This window comes from Bos taurus, chromosome 16 (assembly GCF_002263795.3).
Source record: "Bos taurus isolate L1 Dominette 01449 registration number 42190680 breed Hereford chromosome 16, ARS-UCD2.0, whole genome shotgun sequence".
Classification (NCBI taxonomy): domain Eukaryota; kingdom Metazoa; phylum Chordata; class Mammalia; order Artiodactyla; family Bovidae; genus Bos; species Bos taurus.
Genome location: NC_037343.1, coordinates 45,023,058 through 45,034,195, shown reverse-complemented (window position 1 = coordinate 45,034,195; position 11,138 = coordinate 45,023,058). Strand labels below are relative to the sequence as shown.

The 11,138-nt window shown below is 59.2% G+C and overlaps 1 protein-coding gene across 11 annotated transcripts in view; it reads right to left on the bottom strand.

Moving 5' to 3' along the window:
• Nucleotides 1-3,244: 3,244 nt before the first annotated feature.
• Nucleotides 3,245-11,138, bottom strand: part of RERE (arginine-glutamic acid dipeptide repeats) — a 415,037-nt gene continuing 407,143 nt past the window's right edge. For all 11 annotated transcript variants that reach the window (XM_059875727.1, XM_059875728.1, XM_002694049.6 and 8 more), the window contains 6 exons: nt 9,761-11,076; nt 9,452-9,674; nt 8,484-9,204; nt 6,826-6,972; nt 6,185-6,365; nt 3,245-5,901 (listed from right to left, as the gene is read on the bottom strand). In XM_059875727.1, coding sequence (XP_059731710.1) covers nt 5,868-5,901; nt 6,185-6,365; nt 6,826-6,972; nt 8,484-9,204; nt 9,452-9,674; nt 9,761-11,076 — 2,622 coding nt within the window. In that variant the 3' untranslated portion in view covers nt 3,245-5,867. The remainder of the gene's footprint in view (nt 5,902-6,184; nt 6,366-6,825; nt 6,973-8,483; nt 9,205-9,451; nt 9,675-9,760; nt 11,077-11,138) is intronic.

The window sequence follows — 11,138 nt, the reverse complement described above, 5'->3', positions numbered from 1 at the left end:
AGTTAGGGCCAGTTGGGTGTGGGGTGCGGGGCTGGTGGACCCAGAGGAATAGCGCCTGGGCTTTGGAGGCACTGCCACCTGGTGGCAGCACCAGGTATGGCAACAAGGACCGAGTTTCATATCTACTTGGGAGTTAGGACCTGCAGCAGAGGCTGTGCAATGAACAAGGGGAGCGGAGGGGACCTGGGAGTGACAAGCAGTGGTCGGGTGCCCAGAAGAAACCAGCCTGGTAAACAGTCTGCCAGCCTCAGGAATCGCCCCTGGGCCAAAAGGGGCTGCTAAGAAGTGCCTCAAAGTGCTGTTTTTAATCTCATTCCCCTCAATGGCTGTCCACATTGGAGGGGTTCACCAGAGACCCCTGTTGTAAAGCAGATGCCCCCTCCTCACCCAAAACCAATGAATTATGTAAACCAGGACTGGAGCTGGAGAGGCTGAGAGATCCCGGAGCAGGCACAGCTGGGGCAGGGGTAGCAGTGGGTTCAGCTCCCGGATGGGGCCGAAGTCCCTTCCAGCTGCTCATCTGTGCCCACAATTCAGCAGCACATTTGGCCGGTGCACCGAGGAAACTTCTCTGCGGGGCCTGTTCATCCAGCAAACAGGATGAAAGAAGCCAGCACCTCTCTCTGCTGAAACCTGGTCCAGGAACGAGGCATCTGGGTAGGGGGAAGTGGGATGCCTGTGCAGGCAAAGGGTTGAGTCAGGGGGTTGCAGGGGACTCAGATAGGCCATGAGGAAACAGTTACACAGGAAGGGAAGCTTGCTGGGGCAACTGGAACCCAGCAATAAGTCAGGGAAAAAAAGGACCCCTAGGATTCTGAGCCTTCAATGAGGGCAGGCGAGTCCCAGAGGAAAGCCTGCACTGCTCCGTCCACAATGGCAACTGCAGGACCCCAGAGATGGCTCACTGGCTCCTGCAGCCTCAGAGCCCAGCTGGGTGGCCACATTCGCTGGCTGCCTCCCCACAGGCTCATCTGGCTGTCCCTCCCTGGGAGGGGGCAGGGAGGCCAAGGGCCCCGGTGCCTCAGGGTCCCCACAGACCTGTGGGAGGACCTGCTCAGGGCTCCAGTGCAGGGCAGATGGTGCCCTGGTCTCAGAGCCCATCAGCTTGATCCCAGGCTTCTGGGTAACCAGTCCTGTTTTGGTCCCATAGCTCTGAGTCCAGGAACACATCTGCATCAACTGGGTCAGCCAGGAGAGGCTGACGGTGGGAATAGGGGCCTCTGCTGGTGCCCTCACACCACCCTGGCTCTCCCCGTATGGGCAGAGCAGGGATTGCAAGGCCTGAAGTTGGCAAAGGGCTCCCGGCTGGGATGCGAGTCCCTGACACTCAGCGGCTGTTCACAGCCACCATTGCACAGCTGTGCTTCCAGCCCTGGAATTCGGTGTCTGCCTGGGAGGTCACAGGCAATCTCTTTGCTGTACCTCCTGGCCCCACAGGTAAGTGGCTCTGATTTATGTAAATCCAGGTGATGCCTAAATAACATGCCCTGTACACATGAACTTACCCTGGACCTGTATCTACGTGGCAGCCGTGCATCCAGCCCTGCCAACAGCCACTTTCCTAGCTGTGGGGAATCAGAGGGGCTGCTGAGCCACCGCGCCCACAGGGCCAAAGAGCAGGAGGGACACCTGGGGCCAGTTGGTCTGGGCAGGAACAGAGTGGAGACACTGGCTGGGGGCAGAGTTGTGAGACATGAGACCCTTCCTCTCAGGCTCACAAATCCAGCAGGTTCATCTGTTGTAGGACCCTCTGCCTCAGGCCAGGTCCATGGCCAGATGGGGACACTGGCCATCAACATCCACACCTGGCAAACTATTACAGCCTGTGCAGCTCTGATGAGGGTCTTCTGCAGCATCAATCTATATCTCCATTCACAAACATGTCTTATCATTCAACCTTCCTGAAACTTCCACTTCATAAATCCGTTACTGAACACTTCAGCTTTATGAAAAGCATCATCTGGATGAGAGACTGGCAAAGACAGCACCTGGATTCCACCTACTCCCCACTCCGCCCACCCCATCTTCTCATCCACAACCCAGAACCACAGTCACGCATGGTTGTGTTAGTCGTTCAGTCCACTCTTTGCAACCCCATAGGCTATCATCCGCCAGGCTCCTCTGTCCACGGAATTCTTCAGGCAAGAATACTTGAGTGGGTTGTGATTCCTTCCTCCGGAGGATCTTCCCAACCCAGGGATCAAACCCAGGTCTCCCACACTGCAGAATTTTTACCATCTGAGACACCAGCGATCCTGCTTGAGGGCGATTTACTAACAAGAAGCGCTCCAGGTTGCTCTTGCTCATCATTGCCGCCAGATTCCAGATAAAAAGGTGAGTGTACAATTTCCAGAGTCTTGAAACTTCAGGAAACCACACTCTGGTCTCTGAAAAACCACAGGCTGAACCCACCCTGGTGACTGCTGCCCCCTGGTGGCCACACATACTCTCTGCAGGCCACCTGGAGCGTTTGTTGGCCGCAGGAGGCTAAGATCCCCCATCAGGTCCTGGATGCACTGTCGACCTGCAGGTGCTGCAGCGGCTAAAGGCGGTGTGGGGGCACCGGCAGGTGTCAGGGGTGCAGATGGAGAGGAGACAAGACAGGAAGGGTGGCCAGAGCTGGAAGCAACTGTCCTGGCTGGTGGCTCAGATACATACGGTCCGTGGAATTCTCCAGGCCAGAATACTGGAGTGGGTAGCCTTTCCCTTCTCCAGGGGATCTTTCCAACCCAGGGATCGAACCCAGGTCTCCCGCATTGCAGGTGGAGTCTTTACCAGCTGAGTCACAAGGGAAGCCCAAGAATACTGGAGTGGGTAGCCTATCCCTTCTCCAGCAGATCTTCCCAACCAGGAGAGCCAGGGTCTCCTGCATTGTAGGCGGATTTCTTTACCAACTGAGTTATCAAGGTGCCCACAAATTAGAGGTGTGGGGTGAGAGGCAGGGGGAGGAGCTAAGAGAGAGTACAGTGGTTCCAATGCCATCACCTTTCACCCCCAACACGGCCTGTTCTGCCTGGGGAGTCACTGAAGGTTCCGAGTGTCCCGCCAGCAGGTTGAAGCCCCCCCCAAGGGCAGTGTGCCCACTGGAGACCCTTCGTCCAGGAGGGTAAGCCAGTGTGCTGGCAACACCGAGAACCCAACCCTCCCTTTGCCCCCTCCCCACCCTGGGAGCCCCAGGGCAGGACAACTGCCAACCCCCTGCTCACCCCAGAAATGACACAGCCCACGGAGGACACGCAGCCGCTGTAGTGTAGCTTGTTTTTATTTATGTCCACAAATATTTCAAAAAAATTACAAAATACTCAAATGGAGAGAACACAGAAGTCACAATTTCTGGGTGTCTACTGTTTACACTGTGTTATCTCATGGCAAACTACTCATATATACATTTAGCTTCAAGATATATATAAACGTAGCAAATCAGAATGTACACTCCGCTCTGCTGCTGCCGCAGTGAAGCTCGACCTCGACGACAGTGAACAAGATACACGTGAAACACGGAAACGCAAAACTCAACTCCCAACCAAGGGAGGAAACCCAAACGGAAACCAGGGGGCTGGGCTTCAAAGACACCGCGAAGGTCTGGGGCCTCCTACACACACTGGAGTTGACCAGTGAGGGTTTCAGGTTCTGGGTTTTTAAATGGAAGAATCTCAGTGCTTCACCTGGGGATGTGAGGAGAAAACCAAAACCAAACGAGAAAATGCCTTCAGACGGTTTTCAAATACAGACTCCCAAGTACTTCACTCTCTCTTCTTTGGAAAAATGGACAATAGAGAGAGGAGATCAAGAAGGTGTAACTAAATGGTAGGCATCATGGTCTACCAGAAGGGAGAAGAGGAAGGGTGGGCAGGCGGGGGTGTCCGTGCTGGAGCCGGGAGCGGCAGGAAGGCGCCTGGCTCAGAGGCATGGAGCCTGAAGCATTGAGCCCGCCCCCATGGCACGTGGCGAGCCTTGGCGACATGACTGCTCCTGGCCAACCTGCCATGAGAGTGATGACAAAGTTTCCATCTGAGCCTGCCTCCCCTCAAGGAGCTAAAGTTAAGGCAGAAATGGAATGAGAGAAAAACCAGAGAAAAAAACCTACTACTACAAACATTTTCAACAGACCAAACAACCCCTTATCTGTCCCAACTGAAACTGAACATGGTTTGACAGACACTGGAAATGCCCTCACCACAGGTCTGAATCCAGAACCTGAATCTGAGCTAATACCTGCTGGTTTCTAGGTCAAAGTGCCAGCCTCTCGGCCCACCTCTCTGTGGTCTGGGACATGCTCCATGTCCGCTGACCCCAGGTGGGACTCCGGCTCTCCTTTCGCTCTTGGCTGGGACCCCTGCACATCATGGCAGGAAAGGCCCTCAAGGGTCTGAGACAAGAGGGATAGACAAGGGCACATCCTGGCAGAAAGTTTCATCAACAGGTGCATAACGGCCCCCCGAGTCCTCACCCTCTGTTCTGGAGAAAGGGCATCACGTGGGCACCTTGGAGAGCAGAGGCAGGCTCAGGGCTTACTGTCCCCTCGGAGGGGCCCCATGTGGAGCCTGCCTCCCACCTTACGTCCGCGACCCCTGTCCTGCTTCTGTGAGGCAGAGCGGGACACCAAGTGTGGTGATACGAGGACCCGCCAGGACTGCCACCCACAGCTGGGACACCTCCTGGAGGCCCCGACCCCAAAGCAGCCTCTGAGTGGGGCAAGGACGGCCCGGCCTCCCCACAAGGAGATCCGAATGACCACACACACCAGAAAGCAGGCTTCTGACAGATCCTTTGGCAAGCACACATGCTTAGTGAGAATTGTTTTCTTCAATTTTCTAGGATGTTTATGAAATAGTCCAAATATGGGGGGGGGGGAGGAGAAGTTCATCCAGACCAATCAAATGCGCGTGTACAGAAATCTACAAGGAAATCTACAACCAGACACACAGGAACATGTGCTTTCGCGCCTGCAGAGACGGAACGGGGGACACTCAACTCCTGCGCTCCCAGTGCACAGCGAGTCGGCTGAGCTCACCACAGTCCGCACCGCTGGCAAAGCAGGAGCCGGGAACAGACAGGAGTGAGAACCAAAGCAGCAACACAAAGAAACGGCTTGTAATGTTGTCTCTGCAATCCCTGGCTGCTCCCAAACCTAGCCCCTAGCCTCCTCTGCCCCTTTGTAACTAGTAACGCCCATCTGTTCCCTTTAATTAAAGGGATAATTATATATAACTTTTTATTAAAAAATCAACTCTGTATTCTGTCAATAGCTGGTAGGAATTCACAATTAGTGACATGGCTGGAAAAAATAGATCAGAATAGTAGTTCATGGAAGGAAAAAAAAAAGGCTGTTCTAAAATTATTTATTTACAGACGTAAAAAGCCATGCACAGAACCTCCTCAAATTATGAAGATCTCCTACAATGTATTAAAATAAAAGATTTTTTAAAAATTATAGCTCTTGGATTCCAAACTCAGATGCTGCAGACCGTGTGGGTTCTGGGACACACGCAACTGAGTGTGTCTGCACGCACTGAAGGGTGTGAACTGGGATCTAGCACCTACTGAGAAAAATCAAGGAAGGAAAAGAAAGCTAAAGCCAAACCCCAAGACTGCAGGGGCACTTTCTGGGTGTTCAGTCCAGTCCAGGACTCACTAAGTTTCTGGGGGACTGTCATGCAGGGAGACCCAAACCAGTCTCAAGGAATCCTCTCTACAAACGAACACTATGTATGCTGATACGTTTTTAGTTGTGGGGTTTTTAAATATATAAAGAAATCTTTAGAAGATATTCTTTTTGCTTTTAGAGCTCCTATTGTATGTAAAAAGTCCTGTTTCTCTCCCCCAAGAATTGGGGTTTCCACAGCCAGCGTTAACAAATAAATAACTTATAACTGCTTGTCACCTTCTTTCTTCAGTCGACTAGAAAAAGAAAAGGAAAAAAAAAAAAGGAAAAGTCATAGGTATCAGGCCTGGGCAGGCCTGCAGCTGGAGGGTCTGGACGCCTGAGCAGCTGCCACACTGCTGACCCCCTCCCCACCCCGCTCCCTCCCCCACCCCCAAGACCATCAGGAGTCCCCTAACTGGCAGGGGAACAGCCTGGCACTTGTTGATATGGGGTGGGTGAGTGCAGCTGGGAGGGGCGGGGTTGGGGACCCACAGACGGAGGGGGCCTGGCCTCCCCCTCAGCCCCTCCCCGCCTTACCTGTAATAATCCTCCTGACTGGGCAGGTGGCCACCATGCATGTGGGGGTGTCCGTGCAGCCACTGCTGCTCCATGGCCAGTCTCTGCAGCTCAGCCGACTGGGCGTGCATGGCCTGCAGCTGGTGGGCTGCCGACATGGGGGGTGGGATGGCCCCAGGCAGGTCTCGGGGGTAGGGGGTGCCTGTCAAACACCAAACAGCCCCTGCTATAGCAAGGCCAAGGCAGTGGCCAGGATGAGGCCGCCAAGGAGGTCAGGTCAGGAGAGAGCCTCCCGAGGGCAGGATCAAGAGGTCACCTACTGGGCAGGGACCAGCAGAGCAGAGCCTCTGGGGAGAAACAAGTGTGGTCCCTGAGCCCCCTCCCTCCACCTCCCATGGGGCCCCTCCTCCTCAGCCTACTGCCTGGTCACAGAGGCCTGCGCTCAGCCTTCTTACTCCCCTACTCCCTCTGGGCTCCTGTTGTGCATTTACAGCCTCATCCCCAGCTCCCCGGGGGCGGGGGTCTGCCTGCCCAGCTCCCAGGGCTCCCCACTACACAGGAGAGGCCTGTGCTGAACACAGAGTAAATGCATGAACGGGAGAGCAGACTAGACCCCTGACCCAACCCTCCCTGGCCCCCTCCTTCCCCAGGCATCTTCTTACCAAAAACTGGGTGACGGAGCATCTCGTGCTCATGGGGGGGCTGTCCAAGCAGAGGGTTGGGGAGGGTGCCAGGGGGGTAGGGAAAGCGCGCCAGATGAGGGCCAGCGGTCAGGGGGTCGACCAGCGGGTGAACGGGGCCCGCTGAACCTAGAAAAGGGGGCAGAAGCACAGGGTTCAGGAGCTGCTCGCCCTCCTCGGTGGTATTCACAGCGACTTCCTCCTCTCCACAGATTGGCTTCTGGTCACCAGGCCATCAATAACCCTGACCTACTAACCCAGAGTGGCTGTTGCCCTCCCCGACTCCCTGCACCTGCACGGAGCTCCAGAAAGTGACAGAGTGAAGAGCTGACCACGTGTTTCTTCCCCAGTCTCCTCAGCAGCCCCAATCTCATTTTGGCAAGGACCCTGGATCTGCAGCGCCCCGGAGCCAACTGCCCCAGCCTCATCCTGGGCCTGTGAGATCTACTGCCCCAGGCTGCCTCCTTGGCTCTTCACCCACAGGACCCAAAGCAAAGCAGGTGCTGCCTGTTGGGGCTCAGAAAGCCCTGGCCTCTCCCAGTGACCCTCTCAGCACGTCGCCTGTCTGTTCCCTGGAGTCACCCTCTCTGGCCCTGGGGCCTCTGCACCCACACTCTCCAGGCCTGAGGACGCTCCTTCCCTGGCCCCAACACCTCCCACCCTCCAGATGCCTCTCTACACCAGCAGCGCCGCTGCTCCCAGCTCTCTGCTCAGTCATCCTCCAGAACACCAACCACTCCTCACAAACTCAGACACGTTTATCGACTGTCCCCAGGTTTGAAAGGCGAACGTGGACAGGGGTGTCACCAGCTTCTACGGCTATGCCGGGCACATTGCAGGTCCTCAGTAAACATTTGTCAGGTGAACGAACATGCTAAGAACACTCGCCTGTCCTCTCGCAGGGCTGAGGCCCACCTGCTGCTAACCCCAGGGCTTAACCACAAACGTTCTTCATTCTGGGACCACGGTGTGAACCCCGCGTTAAGTGGGGCTGTGAACATGTGTAGGAAACTGGAAGTTGCCCTCCTTCCCTCTGGGGCCCACCCTGTCTGTTGTCTCCCTCCCTGTCCAGAAGGGGCCCAGGGGCCCCCACAGCAGGCCCTGACCCCCCTCCCACCCTGTCTGGCCAGTCTGCAGAGCCGCCCAGTGGGACACCAATCGTGCCGGTGTCGGCCTCAGACCAGCCTGTACCCCTGGCCGCCGACCAGTGGGCCTTCCAGAGATCTTGCTCCTGGAGTGGACAAGACTGGGCGGTCCTGGCCAGGTGAGCCAGCTCCAAGCTGGCAGAAGCCCGAGCCCTGTTCCCCGAGGGGGAGCAGAAAAGCTCTCACTGGTGACAACCCCCAGCTTCCCCGGGTGTCCTAGATGCCTCCAGGTGGCCCCAAAGGCTCTGCCCTGCTCCTCTAGACCTGTCTCCTGCTCTCAAGCAGCCCCAGAGAGCATAGGCCACCTCCTCCATTCCAGCCCCACTGCAGGCGCACGACTGAGAACCCAAGCTTCATCAGGAGATGGCGAGCAGAGGGCCCCAGGTGACTCTGGAGCCAGGGGGTATGCTGGGTACCCTCACACGTGCCAGGAGCTGCAAGCTCTGCTCCGGACAGCAGCCCCCCGACTCCCGCAGACCCACAGAGGGCGCCCACCTTGGTGGAGGGGGTCCTGCTGGTGGAGGTGCAGGTGCGAGTGGATGTGGGAGTGCTGGTGGTGGTGCGGGGTCACGTTGAACATCTGCAGCCGGGCCAGGGGGTCGCTGGTCAGCGAGGCCATGCGCTCGGCATGGATGCGCTCAGCCGCCAGTCTGTCTGGGTAGCTCATCTCAGGCCGCAGCTGGGGCCCGGCCAGGGCCAGTCTCTCCCTTTCCAGGGGGTTCAGACCGGGATGGAAAGATGCAAAAGGGTGGGGGCCGGCGGCAGGGGGGATGGTGAGGGCACCGTGCCGGGCAAAGTGCTCCATGGGGTTGGCGGCTGGGTGCAGGGGATCCAGCTCCGGGGGCTTCACCTCGAAGCCCGGCTTCATCCGCTCCCGTAGCTCCCGCTCCCGGAGCTCCCGCTCTCGGATCTCGCGCTCCCGCAGCTCCCGCTCACGGATGGTGGGGTCAACGTTGTAGAGGCCGGGCATGTGGTAGGCCAGCAGCGGGTCGGTGGGGTTGAGGGGCACGTAGAAGGGGTGGTTGCGGTTGGTGGGTGACATGACATGGGGCCGGGCGTACTCGCTCAGAGTCCGGAGGGCCGGCGTGTCGGGTCCGATGTAGGGGGGCACGGCCGCAATGGTGGTGGGCGGGGGCTCGAAGGATGGCCGCATGTGGCCAGGACCGCCAAGCTGGGGGTCGCTGAGGCGGCCTTCATGTGCCGAGCTGGACGCCTTCTGCAAGAGTAAAGAGGCCGTGAGGGGCAGGCGCCTGGCCCCTGGCCCAACCGACTGGGTCCCCCACCCCACCCCTGTGGTCCAGACCTGCCGTGACGGGGGACCAGGAGACCCAGAGGGGTCAGCATATCGTGGACACAGAAGTAAGGCTGGTGGGTGCTGAGAGACAGCGAGGGGGTAGCCCACTCAAGGCGGGCGCGGGGACCAGCCCTTGATGCCCATGGAGCAGGCTGCCCTCCCGACTCACGGCCGCTCGCTCAGCCTCGCGCTCCCGTTCCCGCTCGCGTTCTCGCTCCTTCTCCTTCTCCTTCTCCCGCTCCCGCTCCTCTCGCGCCTTCTGCTCGGCCTCCCGTTTGGCCTTCTCGATGGCCTCCTCCCTCTTCTTGGCCAGTTTGGATCCCGCCAGAGGCATGAAGTACAGGTCGGTCCGTGCACACGAGTTGTAGCCCCGGTCCAGGTGTTTGTAGAACCTACAAAGGCCCGGTGTCTCGCTGGGTCCCAGCCGAGGCCCCAGCTACCCCTGTCCTGGACGCGCCTGGGTTCCCGGGACCTCTACCTGGCAGACTGGCTGGCGTGGCTGGGGGTGTCCACCACAGTGGGCTCAGGGGACGGGCTCCGAGGTGGGGGAGGGGGGCTCTCAGGCTCCTCAGCATCGTCCAGAGCCTCTTCCTTGATCTGGACGGTGGGGAGTGGGCAGGTTGCCCCCCCAGGTACGCTGCCTCCCGAAGAAACAGCAGCAGAGCAGGGTGGCTGGGCCGAGGGGCCAGATCCCGCCGGAGGAGTAGAGGTGGAGGGGCAAGTCGGAGGGGTGATGGGAGGGGGGCCCCCAGGGACAAAGGGGTGTTGTGCAAACGGGGGCTGAGGGGGCACCTGGTGGAGGCCCGTGGCGGGGTGGGAGGTAGCAGCAGGGGGCAGGCCCTGGCTCTGAGTCAGCACAGGGGGCTGTGCAGGGGACGAGGGCAGTGGCTGGCTCTGTGGCATGAGCTGCAGGGGCGGGGGGTGGGCTGAGGGTGGGTGGTGAGTGGACAGGGAGCTCAGGGGCTTCAGAGCAGGAGGGGGTGGGAGGTTGGCATTCATGGAGAAAGGAGAGGGCCCCGAGAGGTGAGGGGGGTGCTTGTGGGCCTGGGGCGCTGGCAGCTGGGGGATGGGCGTGGTGGGCGGGGGCTTGATGTGGGGCATGGCCAGAGGTGCTGGGGGCAGGGGCTGCTCCCGCGGGGGCTGCTGAGGCTGCAAGGCCGACTGAGGGGCAGGGGGCTGCAGGGAGGTGTGAGGGTGGGCTGCTGCCTGGGACACCTGGGGAGGGAGGCCAAAGGGCTGTGGGGGCCCCGGGTGCTGCAGTAGGGACCCAGCCTGGAGGCCATGAGGGCCGGGCGGGCCCTGACTGTGCAGAGGGGGCTGGGTGTGGGGTGGGCCGGTGGTCTGGCCAGCTGGGCCCGTCAGTGGCTGCAGCGGGGGGTGCGGTGAGGCCAGCCGCTGTGGGTGGAGAGCGGGCGCCTGCTGGATGTGGGCATGGGGAGCAGCAGCTGAGGGGGCTTGCGGCTGGGTGGGGGGCTGGGAGGCCGAGGGGGAGCCCTGTGAGGGGCCCGCGGGGGCAGGTGTGGGCCCCTGGGTGGGCAACTGGGCAGTCCCTGGCAGGGCAGAGGAGGGAGCTGGAGTAGCCCCTCCAGGAGCCTGCAGGGCAGAGGGCTGCGTCGTCTGCTGGGCCGAGGAGTCCGAGTCACTTTCGTTGTCCTGGGGGCTGGGGATGCTGGGGGACGTGCTGCGATTGTCCTGGTCAATGTCTTTGGGGTCACTGCTGCCCTCATCGTTGACGCTGCGGCTGTCCGAGCTCTCCCCCTCGCCTTCAGATGGCGAGTTGGGCCGGCTGATCTCCTGGGCCAGAGAAGGAGGATGGAAGGTCTAGGGAAGCTGGATGCCCCCTCCCCACCACACAG